Below are 13984 nucleotides of genomic sequence, written 5' to 3'. Positions count from 1 at the left end.
TAGCAACATGTAGTTGCAGGGACTGCGTTGTCATGGGCTGTCCTCCATGTGACAAGCCTGTCTCTGGTTCACCCTCCTTGCCAGGATAACCACTGGGTTCCCCCTCTTCCCAGTTTTCTCCTGCTGTTCTCATCAGCGCTTTTGACTGAGTCCTCCAGTTAGAAAGTTTGTTTCATAGACACCCCAAGGAGGTCGCTTCTCGGTTTTGTCTGGAGAGCAGTTGTACTCTACCACAAACCGGAAGTCAGCGTCCCCAACAGATGCTTTCACAGCCACGACCAGTTACAGCTTCTAGCAAAGAGATTTAACCATGCTCCGTATTTACCTTCTTTACTTCGTATTTTTGAAGGACCTCACTTGCCAGCCATCTCACCTCAGTCAAGGACAGCTTGCCTGCAGACCAGTCTAGGAGAATGCTTTTTTTTTCCTAACCAGAGAGGAAATTGCACAGGAATATGGAAAGTATTATAAAACCATGCATAAATACTCACAGTTTGGGTTTGGCAAGCAGAGGTGGTGGTTCCTTAGTGGGCGAAAGCAGGGCAGCTGGTGTTGGAGGAGATTTATTGCCGTAAGCTTTGCCATTAATCAGCCCGTTGACTCCGTGGCCGGGATGAACTCCATTGGTTTCCCTCTCTGCTGAGTTGAATTGCATTTGAAGGGCCGCCATGTTAAGTCCTAAGTCGGGGCTGTTCACCTGCTGGATTTCAGGTGGTTTCTGCGACAACAGCTCGTAGGAACCTGTCTCCAGGATTGGAGGGGGAGGTGGGAAGTGGTGGTCGTGATCACTGTTGGCGTCTCCCATTGAGTCATAGCTACAGTTCTCAGAGTTGGCTAAAGAAGGGGGCAAAAGAGGAAGAAAGTAGTAAGATGCTACCTGTTCAACAAATGATTTCATACTCACAGACCCGGTAGGTACCCTTGCATGTCATTAGGGAGGAAGAGCTACCCTGCTGTCATGGGATGAGGGAGCATATCGGCCTGGTGGCCTTGTTCTGAGGGGCGACTATTGTCTCATTCCCCTACTGAACACACCTATAGAAAAACTAACTGCTGATTCATTAACAAATCGCCTTAAGAATGTAAGATAAGGCGTTATTAAACATGATATCGCAAACAATATCGATCCAAATGCTTTATCCTTTGATCTCCCATTGGACATCAGACCCATCCTCACTGACAGCCCTTAAGTTCAAAAGGGTTTAAGCGCATCCTTTCTGAAGCTGGGGAAAAGAAGTTCTGAGCCCAAATGAAATCCCTGAAATTCTCCTGAGTACATAAAAATTTCCATGCCAGTTAGGAAGTTATGTTGTCTCGACGACAGCGTGGTAGACAACAGGTTTGAAAATGTCTCTCAAAAGACTAGAAGTATCTTGAGGTCATACCCTCTCTGAATCACTCAGCTTTCTAAGAGCCTGGCAGACCTTTCGGAATGCACCAACCAATGATTATTGAGGTACATAGAGAACCAAGCAATCTATTGGTCATGTTTGGCACACAGTCATGAAAGATATTGCATTACCAGGTTTTATTGCTCAAACCGAGTCTTGTTTTTGCTGTTACTGTTTGGAGTCGGCTGTGGTTGTTTGATGGGACGCTCTTCAAGCTGACTGGAAACTGACATGCCGTGATGCTGTCTGCTATGGGACTCCCGAGACAGCACTGTGGTTCCCAACGGGTGTTCGCCGTGGTTGTGCATGTCAACCATGTCCCAGTAAGGCGAGCCTTATTTTCCCTATTTATCTTACTGAGCATACAAAAGCCTTGACATTCCCCAAGCTTGTTCTGGTTGTGCCTCTGCTGCCACCTAGCCCCCAAGTTCTTGCTCTTCTAGAAACCAGGGCCATCGGATAGCCATCTACTTACTGATGCCCTGCTGTGTTTCATTATGCCTCTTGGCTTGGTCAAAATGATCAGTTTAAACTTTCTATACAATGGGCTTGAAAGATGAGAAAGCTAGGACAAGCCGAGGTAAAGTCCATCAGTAGAAAACTCACCTGGACATACAAATAAAAGTAAAGATCTGTTTCTTCTTATGGTTTTCCCTAGAGATTTGTTTTAGAGTTTGGATGTCTGTGTATTTTTGAACACTGGGTTAAGCAGTACAATATTTTATCTTTCGTGTCAGAGCTGCTTACTCACATGGATATATACTGAGGGGAAATTTGATTTCTAATATCTTTATAGTTTCTCTCTGTTTCACTAGCTTGTATTCCTTTCTCAGAAGTTCCCATCGTGATTTACAGAGTGACACATTTGGGCAGGTTTCTGCAGGTCCTCTCCACTGCTTAGGACTGTGACTGCTCCCCTGACTTAAAGGTGGCGTTCTGAGGTGAGGAATCCTAGCTTAGCATGAAGATTATCAGTTCCATTGTTTCTGAAACCACAATTGCACGATTTTTAAAAAATTGGCCCCAAGAGTGAGTACGTTACTGTGTTTGTCATCACCACCTCCACAGCTCCGTGCCTCCAAGATGAGACATTCTATTGCTAGGAGGACCTTGGAGGGGTCATGAACATTCCTAGGAGCTGAGCGCTGCCCCTGGGACAGTGGCTGCCTGTCTTGGGGAACTACTTGCACAAAGACTGAGTAGGAGGAACCAGGTGCTTTTGATGCCCACGTACCTGAGGTGATGAGAAGCTGCGCAGTGCTTGTCACTGATCCGTAGTCATTTTTGGCTGAGCAGGTAAAGATGCCCGCATCTTCAGGAAAGCTCTCAGCAATGACAAGGGTGCAGATCTCCTCTGGAAGCAAAATGACCAAAACAATGTGTTAGAGGGAAACTGTCAGAGAAGTCATGAGAAGTGAGCCCCAACATCCTCTAGTTTCCCCAACTTTAGTGGCTCTTTCTTCAATGAAACCAGCACCAGTGAATGGGAGCCAGTCTGTCTCAAAACATATCTGTCAAACACAGTGGGGAAGAATTAACTATGGTCAAAGTGTTGCCTCACAAGAATTCTTTTTCTTTATTAAAATAGTTACACACACACACATACACACAAGCAGCCAGTACAAAGATAAACAAGCTAAAAGTGCAATCTCTTTTTACAGTCTGACTATTTCTATAGCTAATGCTCCTTATTATGTCTCCAGGAGTAAACACAAAGAATTTATTGTGTTTAGCTCTACAGAATAATTATGATGGCTTTAAAAACATATAGATATTACCAAAATATTTTTGAGGTAGTATTTCAGGGTTCAGTGTGCACCTTTTTCTTTCGTTTTTTATTTTTTGTTATCAAGTACTGAGGTCTGTGGCCCTCTGTGAGCATTAGAGCCGTCCCCCACTCCCGACAATCTGATGATGCTCATGACAGTTCAACTAGCAGGCTGCTGGAGATTTTCCTTAGAGCTGGAAATGCACCATTCCTTGATGCGAAATTGCTCTGATCCTGGGCAGATCCGGGGACCACTGTTGACTAAGTGCTGTTGAAACTTCAGCAACAGGCAAAGCTCATGGCGACCATGTTGCTACCACAGTGAAACATACATAAATTTTCAAGCTATGAGATGACACGTAGTATTCAATTTGATATCAAGGCAGGACGGGGTGTGCCAAACTAGATTCACTGTACAGCACAAGCTGAATCAATGACAGAGCTTAAAGGGGCAGTGCGGAACTGACAGCACAAACATGACAAGTTTCCATTCATACGGTGTGTAAACAGGTCAAACCTCCTACAGGAGTTGAGTGGCTGCTGTGGCCAGGACACGGGAAGCTGCTGCTCGGAGTGGAGGAGGTTGCCAACATGTCGAGGAGGAAGTGCTGAAGAATCTGCCACACAGGACTGTGTCCCAGTGGCACACTGTGCACTTGAAGAAAGAGTATTTCCTGTCATGAACTTCTTTCTTTTGCTTCGGTAAAGAAGATTAAAAGATCAGAGTCGGGCCGGAGAAAGGTTGCAGTGGTTAGGAGCAGTGCTTCTCTTCTGAGTTCCAAACTCCAGGCACCCACATAGTGGCACACAATCTGTAACTCTGGTTTCAGGGGACTCAGTGCTCCCTTCTGGATTCTGTGAGCACCAGGCACACACATGGTGCATTTTCAGACAAGAGAGGAGAGTAATGGGTGTCTGTTGCTTATCTATTTAAATACTAAGCAAGGTAAACAAGTGAGATTCTCCAAAATATAAAGAAATTCTTCTAATGAAGATGCTTAGGCAGTCTTCTTCTTCCTCTTCTTTTTCTTTTTGTTGTTGTTGTTCTTCCTCCTCTTCCTCCTCCTCCTCCTTCTCCTCTTCTTCTTCCTCTGCCTCTTTTTCTTCTTCTTATTTTTGTTCTTCTCATTGTTGTTCTTCTTGCTATTCTTCCCCCTCCTCCACCTCTCCTTCTTCTTTTTGAAGAGTACGAGCAAATGAGTTTCAATTTCAGCAAGAGGGAAGAAATAGATTAAAGGAACCAACAGCCTGACTAACAAAAGGTTGTATGATATGAAGAAAAACTTCCGAGAGAAAGCCTGGAACCTCTTCCATCACAGAGCCTAGACACTCACAATCCACCCAGTTAGCAGCTGTAATATTCTATAGCTGCAGGTGTGAGATCATGGTGCAGGGTTTCTAGCCTCGAGTTCTTTGTAAGGTTCAGGGGGTGAGATACGGCAGCATGGAAGGAAGAACTCGAGTTAGACAATCTCTAGATGGATCTCAACTCCAGAGTCTTCAGGCCCAGTGCCTTTGGCATGAGGGTGTGCCTAGCCTTCCTTCTCCCTTCCCTCAAAACTGTGCCACCTTTAAAGGAAGGCAAGGCAGGTGCAAGTGGGAAGACTTAGCAGAAAGTTCCAGTTTGCTAAAGGCAAATAGTCATTTAAATATAAGGTGGAAATAGGAAAGAATTAAACATTTTAGGTAATTTTCAAAATAGAAATGAGAAAAAAAGAAAACATTTCAGCATTTATATTTGTTTCAGATGGCTGGAGAAATCAAACTGCAGGTTGACCATGTAATACCTTTTAAATCTTTCCAGATATTAGATATTCTATAATTATTCCACAATCACAAGATCCTTTTTTGTTCTTTTCTCCATAGTTTTTAGTAGCTTTACAATTCTTCTAACTCAGTCCATAAAGACAAATCTAAACACGGTTTCCTGAATTATCTTTCCTTTTTCTTTTTAAAAAAGTCCTCTCTATATATTTAAATATTGTGAATTTATATTTTGGGCACATGTGTAATCTCAATGCTTGGGAGGTATGGCAGGAGGAACAGGAGTTCAAGGACAGGCTTGAGCTGTGCAAAGCTAGCAGGGGTCAGATGAGAACTGGCCTCAAACCCGAAATCAATCAATCAAACAAAAGACTCTCCAAATCTTCCCACCACTCCAGCAAACAACAACAAAACAAATGCTTTGAGTAGATAATACATATACATGATAAAAATTTTATACAAATACATGGTATAAAACTTTTATAATACAAGGTACAAATGGGTGTTTAACTCTTAAATAATTATGTGAAAATTAATTAACCTCTTAATTAATTAACCTCTTAAGTAATTATGTTAAAATTTTTATGAGAGTTTAACTTAAATTTAAGAGAGACTGAAACATACACTTACATGATATACTTACAAGATACACTTACATCTGCACATTTTTATTGCTTACAGAGACATATAGACACAATAATAAAGGTCTAATTATTGTGATTCACACAGGTTTTTCCCACTATGTATGAGAAGTACAGTAACCTCACAAGAACGCAAAGATAGTTATTTCAAGTAAAGGGTAGCTTGAGTTGTTCATAATGTAATGAAATGATGGCATCACTGGAGTTTCCTGATCTACAAATATTGAAAAATGCTTGCTATAGAAGATCACAACCTGAAAACATGTTTTGGGACAAGATAGCATGATCACACAGAATCGTGCTGCATCAAAAGGGTCTGAGGGTGGCAACCTTGGCCTTCATCTGACTCCGGATGGTAGAAGCGACTTGAGAAGTCCTTCCAGGTCTCATCAGTGAGTAACACGAGTTATATGTTTTTACACTTTATGATCAAAATAGTCCTTTAAGAGATACATTTGAAATACCAGTGCGAATGTGAGTTGAAGGGGATAGCACTCTACACAGTTTTCTCTAGTTCTTAATGTTTGCCTAAGCCTGCTGAGTTCAGTGTTGGGGGGCCAAGGGTGGACGGACAAAGCCTGCGAGTTCAGTGTTGGGGGGGGCGGGGGCGGACGGACAAAGCCTGCTGAGTTCAGTGTTGGCAGGGTGTTTGATTCCAGTTGCTGTAGCATTGACAACAGCAAAAGGCAAAACATACCGAAAAGTTAAACTTAGGTTGCATACTAATTGCACAACAAATTTCAACACTGTATGTCATTAGAAACAACAAACAAACAAACCAATCAACCAAAAAAGGCTTAAGTTAATAGCACATTGTGTGAAGCAGGCAGCTGTGCAGGGGCTGATGTAAATCCAGGCAGACCCACCTTCTCGTCTTTCCAGTGGAAAAGGCCCCCATCTCATGATATACACAAGAGTGTAGCACAATTAATAAAAACCCAAAGGCAAAAATTGGGGCTCAATCTGAAGGTCAGAAAAGCAAAACAGCCTGCTACTTGCTCTTACCTCTACCTCAGTCTAAAATGGCAATCCTGCCTCCAGGAATCTCAGAAGGAGACTGTGTGTGAGAGCTGTCTCCTCCCGTTTTATAGTCCATTATGGGTCTGGGATTAAAGGCGTGAACCACTGGGATTAAAGGCATGCAACGCCTGGTTTCTACGGCAAATAGTGTGGCTACTGGGATTAAAGGTATGTGTCACCACTGCCTGATCTGGAAGGCTGATCAGTGCGACTGTTTTACTCTCTGATCTTCAGGCAAGTTTTATTTATTAAAATGCAAATGAAATGTCACTACTCCTGGGGACTTGGCAAACATTATAGATGAAGAGTGCAAAGCTATGATGTGTAATTTACATTTAAGATACTTTGTCATTTTTAAAATTGGTGGCTCTACTCACAGAGGAGATGAAAATCTACAAGCTAGAAAAACGAATTGGTCACTCTGGTTTCGTGTGCTTCATTTGGCTCTTGATGGATGCCCAGGATCCTTCCTCAATATTTAAATCTGTGTAAGTTCAAAACTAGAATGCCTGTGTTCCTCGGCAAGACTGGCGATATTTCTGAGGGTTTATTTATGAGACTAGTTGCAGAGGAGCCTTTCCTTTGATAGGATCTTGACTCTTTCCCGGTGCTTGCCAGAGCTGCCTATGATAAGAATCCCCTGCAGTGAAGGACAAATGTGCTGATGCCTCAGCCCCTTCCGCTCACCTAAAGTCTGGCTAAACAGTTCTGGAATGGAGCCGAGGGACTTCTTAAAAATATACTTGCCAGATGATTTTTGTATTGAGATAAGTTCTAAAAAAGTGAATTTCAAACATTTATTAGAATGAACAGAAGGTGAAACACCTTGTGTTTGACCTGGTCACGTGGGTGTATGCAAACTATGTATACAAACATACATACAGACACACACAGAGACACAAACACACACATATATGAACAAGACCACACACATAGTGGTAGAAAATTTACAGAAAACTCTAAACAGGTACACTACTATTTTTTTTAATTCACCTACTTTTTGTCTGAAAATTTTATTGCATTTATTGTGTGTGACTGTGTGTGTGTGTCTGTGTGTGCATGTATGTGTATACACACCCACACCACATCCACACCACAGCTCATGTGTGTGTGACAGAGGACAATTTTCTAGAGTCGATTCCTTCTTTCACCCTGTGAAGTCTGGGAACCAAATGCAGTCCTGACAGCATGAACCTCTACCAACCTAGTCATCTCATTGGCCGTGCCCCTCATTCTTTTTTCCTTTTGTATTTTGAGATGGGGTTTTCTATGTAGCTCAAGCCACGGCCCTGCTTCTTGGTTTTGCTAGCTCTGGAATTATAGGTATGTATATTTTAAAACATGGTAGTTGCAGAGGAAGGCTGGGAATGCAGCTCCATGGCAGAACACTTTTGCTCAGCAAGAACAAGGGTCTGGGTTCAATCCCCAGCACTGAAAAATGAAAGAAGGTCACCGTCCACTTTGATGACTCATTTCGAACCATGATTGGAGAAGTGGTTGAAAAGCAATGCCTCCTAAGGTCGACAAGATGGTTCAGAGGGTAAAGGCGCCTGGTGGAAAGCCCGATGACATGTGTTCAATCCTTTAACCCACATGAAGGAAAGAGAAAACCATCTCTTCAAGTGTGCTCCGAAGTTCACAACTGTGGTCTTACTCACCCCCCCCAAATTGTAAAATGTGAAAATAAATAAAGAAACACTGCTCCATAACCCTGAGCCCCGTTCCCATACTACTTAATATCCATCAGTTCTGAATGTTTGAGATATTAAGGGGAGAGCTTGAGACTTGGGTTTCTGACACATTCAAAGGATACAACCATTTGATTAAAAAGGTCAGTGAATAGAAAGAAGACAACAGAATGGCAGAGGCTGTGAGGTTGCCTTGTGGGATTTCTAACATTGGGCAGTCTTGGTGTTCCAGGTGAAGCAGATAGAAAGTGTGGTAATAATTCAAGCTGGGGCCTCCACATCAGTACAACTTGCCATGCAGGAAGTGAGAAACTACTGGAAAGGTATAAGGCCTGGGAGTTTTGCTTTATTTTCTTAGTTCTGTTTTGTCTTCTTTTAATTGAATGTATGTGGTTATGAGCATAAGCAGATAAGGGTAAAGAAAACCTAGAACATTTGTGTTCTAAGAGGTTTTGGATAACTAGTCCAAAGCTCTCATCCCTTCACGTTTGATCTCTAGAATATGGCTAATTAGTATTGCAGTCCAAATTCTCAAGGTAGGCTGATGGAGGAAGGTCATTGGCTAATAAAGGAACTGCCTTGGCCCATTTTATTGGTTAGGACATAGGTAGGTGGAGTAAACAGAACAGAACGCTGGGAGGAAGAGGAAGTGAGCTCAGACTCGACAGCTCTCATCTCGGGAGCAGACACCTCAGAGAGAGATGCCATGCTCCCAGCTCCCAGGCAGACGCACACTATGAAGCTCCGACCCAGGATGGACAGAGGCTGGAATCTTCCCGGTAAGTGCACCTAGGGGCGCTACACAGATGATTAGAAATGGGCTAAATTAATATGTGAGAATTAGCCTAGATAGAAATGGGCCAAGCAGTGATTAAATGAATACAGTTTGTGTGTTGTTATTTCGGGGCAAAAGCTAGCCGAGCAGGCGGCTGGGGTGTTGGGGACGCAGCCCCGCCGCTGCTCCTTATTACTACAAATGGCGCTCCATTTAGTCCATTTGGTGATGGACTAAACCCACTTAAAAAACCTGAGAAGGCTTAAAAATAATGGAGAGAGAGTTTAACACAGATTTTTGATGTTTGTTGGTGGTGTGCTGTAGAGAGATTTCCTGATTCGGCAACAGCAGCATAAAAAACGCTGTGTCATTTTAAAGCACAGCTCCTTGGGGCTGTGCTGTCAGTGCAAACTCTGGCTTTAAAGCATTTCAATGGCTTTTATGGGACTGGATGTTTCTGTTCCCGCTTGGGATAGGAAGGAGAGTGCTCTGAGACAGTGCTTATGGCTCTCAGCGCTCCCCGCCTGGACCTGGGCAGACGGCCGAATCAGGCTTAGGCAGGCGGAAGAGCATGGCGGATTCCTGCCACCATACAGAGACGTGTTTTCAGACTGCGCAATGCTCTGTGTGTCAGATTTGGATGTAACTTGGATGAAAAGAATTTCTGTGCTGCATGCTCAATCTCAGAATTAAAGTGCTGAGTGCCGCTCCTACCTGGCGGCCCCAGAGCTAGCACAAAATGGTACGTCCTCCATTTTGAAATTTTCCTGACTCAGCTTTAGCTGCAAAACCCTGCAGCTCATTAAGAGGTCCTGCCACGAAACACTCAAATGGTGTTGAGGAAATGCTGAACGCATGCTTTTCTGTTTTCAGCCGTAGCAGGAAAAAAGCTGCGCCGTTTAAAAATACTGGCTTTCTGGGCCATCCTGCCAGGGCAAACTCTGACTGTTTGAGGCAGGAGGGCCAGCTACCAAGAGAGGACTTGAGTGTTGTCTGTTGTAGCTCGCTTGCTGGCAGGGACCTTGAAATGCCATAGAGTTGTAGCAGTAAAAATGGCTACAGCCAGTACCTCAGCCATGAGGCTGGAAAGCTAAGGAATGGGCTGGATCCGGCCGTCAAAGCCACGGCTTTAGTCCTACTGAGATTGCTTGGTAAATTAAAGACTCATGTGGTCAGAAAAACAGAGAGAGATACAGTAAAGAGAGATTCAAAGACAAAGAAAATTTCTAAATGGTTTAAAGTGTGTTAAAAATATACGCAAGCTGAAAGTTGTAGTACTTAAAGCAAAAAACAAAAAAAGGAAGAGAGTTGTTGTGTGTGGTAGTACACACCTTTAATCCCAACACTTGGGAGGCAGAGGGAGATAGACCTCTGTGACTTCAAGGCGTGGTAGCACACGACTTTAATCCCAGTGCCTAAAAGGCAGAGACAAACAGATCTCTGTGAGTTCAAGGTGTAGTAGCAAACACCTTTAATTCCAATGCCTGGGAGGCAGAGACAGGCGGATCTCTGAGAGTTCAAAGACAGCCTGGTCTACAGGGTTATTCCAGGTCAAAGATATATGCTCAAAAAGCAAAAAGTTAACCTAGGAATGTCACAGCTTAGATTCTTAAGTGCCTAGTGATTTAAAGGCACAAATCAAAAGTGCTCCTGGATAGTAAAAAATTGCAGATTCACAATAGGACAGATTCAGACTACTAAATGAGTCACACTGTTGGATGAGTGTACGTAGGCTTGGGAGAAAGAAGAAAAAGAATATAGAGAATAAAGTTAATGGTTTTAAAAAAAGGTAAAGTCTTTAAAGAGACAGAATACAGATAGTTAAGAGATTAAAAGAAATAAAGAAAAATAAGCCACATAAAAATGGAAAATTCACAGAGAGTCTGGATTATGTACATTGTGTTTTCTTTAAAATTTTTGACTGTGAAGGAGCTAAGTACAGAGAGACATTTCATTATATGGGGTGCCAAGTGGAACCAGAATGGATATCATGAGGGTATGATTTCAGAATTTGGATCTAAGGATATCATACTTTGGAAAAGAGATTCTTCTTTTGTTTTCACAGAGGATCAGACCTTGTGGATTGCATTTATCCTGATATGGTATGATAGACCATGCCCTCCTGAAGGGTTGGTGTGAACACCTTCAGAAAATTGCTTCGCTCAACTGCCAACTGAGATGAAACTAGCACACAGGTTATACCATGAAAGACCTAATTAACGACACCCCCATTCAGTAGGAAGCAGTTTGGAGAGAAAAAACTGCACCCATGTTCCCAAATATGGTTTATAAATGTTCTTTTACATTTAAAGGGGGAAATGATATAGATATGAATAATTTGCATTAGTATAGATTTTGCTTTATTGATAGAGATTTAAGGTCAATTTTGCTATATGTGTAAGTGTTTCTGATTTTGATTAAGGTATGGTGATTGTGTAGTTCATTTAAATATGTACTGTATAATTAAGAAATATAGGTTGTTAATGGATAATCATCGATAATAGTAAAGCTTGTAGTCTTGTTAGTTAGATTTTCTAGATATATAGAGATATATTTTAGATAGACATTCTTCATGTCTTTCAAAGATTACAGAATAGGACATTTAATGTTTTAATAACTGAGGACTTTTCATGACAATGAGACACTCTGCTCCTGGCAGCACCAATCTACTTCAAGAGGAAGATGGGCATCGAAGAGGCACCTTATGGAGTTTGATAGCCATTTGGGCAAGAAACTGCTCTTGCCTGGACTATTGCATAAACTGGACACAGAGAACCCGCAGAGAGAGGACTACTGAACTTGCCTAAGGTGAGATGATCTTTCGGGGTTCCTGATTCATGAAAGAGTCTGCGAGACATTCTGCAGGACACAACAGATAGTGACTGAACTGACTTTGAATTTTCCTGCTTTATGGAAATGTCTGCTGGATACCATGGGCCTGAAGGCTGAAGATGGATGCCCCAACGGTACAGAGGAACTTTGGGTGACTGTCCAGGCAGCGAGATGTCTCTGTCATTTCTAGAGTTTTAAAAGTTGCTTTTTTCTTGTTTGCTTAGGTAGTATTTTATCTTTCTGGAGTCTTTGATGGAGTTAAAAATAGTTAGTTATAGTTATAGTTTTCCTTAGTTATGATAAAGATTATTGTAACTTTTACTTGATAACTGTTTCGTTATATGTAATTTTGCTATGTTAAAGTTAAAGCCTTTTTTTTTTTAAACCGAAAAAGGGGAAATGATGGAGGAAGGTCATTGGCTAATAAAGGAACTGCCTTGGCCCATTTTATTGGTTAGGACATAGGTAGGTGGAGTAAACAGAACAGAACACTGGGAGGAAGAGGAAGTGAGCTCAGACTCGACAGCTCTCCTCTCGGGAGCAGACACCTCAGAGAGAGATGCCATGCTCCCAGCTCCCAGGCAGACACACACTATGAAGCTCCGACCCAGGATGGACAGAGGCTGGAATCTTCCCGGTAAGCGCACCTAGGGGCGCTACACAGATGATTAGAAATGGGCTAAATTAATATGTGAGAATTAGCCTAGATAGAAATGGGCCAAGCAGTGATTAAATGAATACAGTTTGTGTGTTGTTATTTCGGGGCAAAAGCTAGCCGAGCAGGCGGCTGGGGTGTTGGGGACGCAGCCCTGCCGCCGCTCCTTATTACTACAGTAGGCTACTGGCCAGGCACCAGGTACACTACCTGGTTCTAAAGTACAAAGCCTCTATAGTTGTTGTTGTTATTGTGTGTTTATTTGTGTGTGTGTTTTCCACGTTAATGATATAGGAAGCCTGGTGCAAAGGAAGACAATGAAAGAGTTAAGTCTGGAAAAAGAGTTTCTTGATGCTTAATATTAGCTTTCTCAATATTCTAATAAACTCATGGTTCTCAATGCAGAAGGAGATAGCTGAATGCCCCCTAATCAGACATCAGATCCCTTGGATCAGTCATGAGTACATTATGAGTACATTAGAATTGGAATATACTGGCATTAGAAGAAATGAGCAGGTATCCCTTTGAAGTTGTGGAAAACATCCTCAGGCAGTGGCTACCTCTGAGATATGGGCTTCCAGCAGCTGTGTGTGTGTGTGTGTGTGTGTTCGTGGGCGTGCATGTGTGCGTGCACACACACAGAGAGATAAGGTCACCCATGTGTGTGCACAGAGGCTAGAGAAGGACTTCAGGTATCCAGCTCTATCCTCGTCCTCCCCCTTGTTCCATTGAGACCAAGTGCTTCACTGAAACTAGAGCTGTTGGGCACAGTAATCTGAAGCATGGCTTCTGCCCTGCCAACCACAGTGCTGGGGTTATAGGTGTGTGCACGACCACATCCAGCTTCTTATGCGGATCCTTTGAACACAAACTCAGGTCCTCATGTTTGTGAAGCAAGTGCTCACCTCCTGAGCCAACTCCCAGTATCCTGATGACTCCTAACAAAGGTGATGCTTCTTCTATATCCCTTCTCAGACTCTGGGATCTCCTAAGTTACACCTCCTTAAGGAAACATGAGGTTCTATACACAACTGCCTCTTCCTAGCCGGGTAGCTAAAAGGAAGAAAACCACATGACTTCCTGGTCCTTGTGTGATTTGAATATGAGGTCAAGACCTGGAATGTGGAAGTCGAGGTCCTGCTTCTGCCAGGCTGGTCTCGGGTTTGATGTTTCGCCTCCTGCTCATTCAGTTCTTGTCCTTAAGCAGCATTTTTCGAGTCTGCTTTCCTTTTATCTTTAAGGTCTGTCCTAGAATCCACTTCCCTCTGTTAAAAATTAGACTTGGTCGGAGTTTTTCCAACTGAGATTTTAGGAGGGCAGGTTTCCAGTGAGGACATGTTATAACTAAAGTGGAATCATTTATCCAGTATTGCTTTATTACTTTCTTTTGTTCATGGCTCATGTTACTAGCACTTAGTACATGGCAGCATCCTCAGAATTGATTTTTAAT

The 13984-nt window shown here is 42.7% G+C and overlaps 1 protein-coding gene across 3 annotated transcripts in view; it reads right to left on the bottom strand.

Annotated features, from left to right (window-relative positions):
- The window catches only part of Palld (palladin, cytoskeletal associated protein), a 386115-nt gene that overhangs the window by 174659 nt on the left and 197472 nt on the right, over nucleotides 1–13984 (bottom strand). For all 3 annotated transcript variants that reach the window (XM_075986846.1, XM_075986847.1, XM_075986848.1), the window contains exons 9-10: nucleotides 2626–2745; nucleotides 492–834 (exon numbers count right to left, since the gene is read on the bottom strand). In XM_075986846.1, coding sequence (XP_075842961.1) covers nucleotides 492–834; nucleotides 2626–2745 — 463 coding nt within the window. The remainder of the gene's footprint in view (nucleotides 1–491; nucleotides 835–2625; nucleotides 2746–13984) is intronic.

The sequence above is a fragment of the Microtus pennsylvanicus genome, chromosome 9, assembly GCF_037038515.1.
Source record: "Microtus pennsylvanicus isolate mMicPen1 chromosome 9, mMicPen1.hap1, whole genome shotgun sequence".
In the NCBI taxonomy this organism is placed as follows: Eukaryota; Metazoa; Chordata; class Mammalia; order Rodentia; family Cricetidae; genus Microtus; species Microtus pennsylvanicus.
The sequence above is the reverse complement of the archived record's forward strand: the minus strand, read 5'-3'. Positions and strand labels throughout refer to the sequence as shown.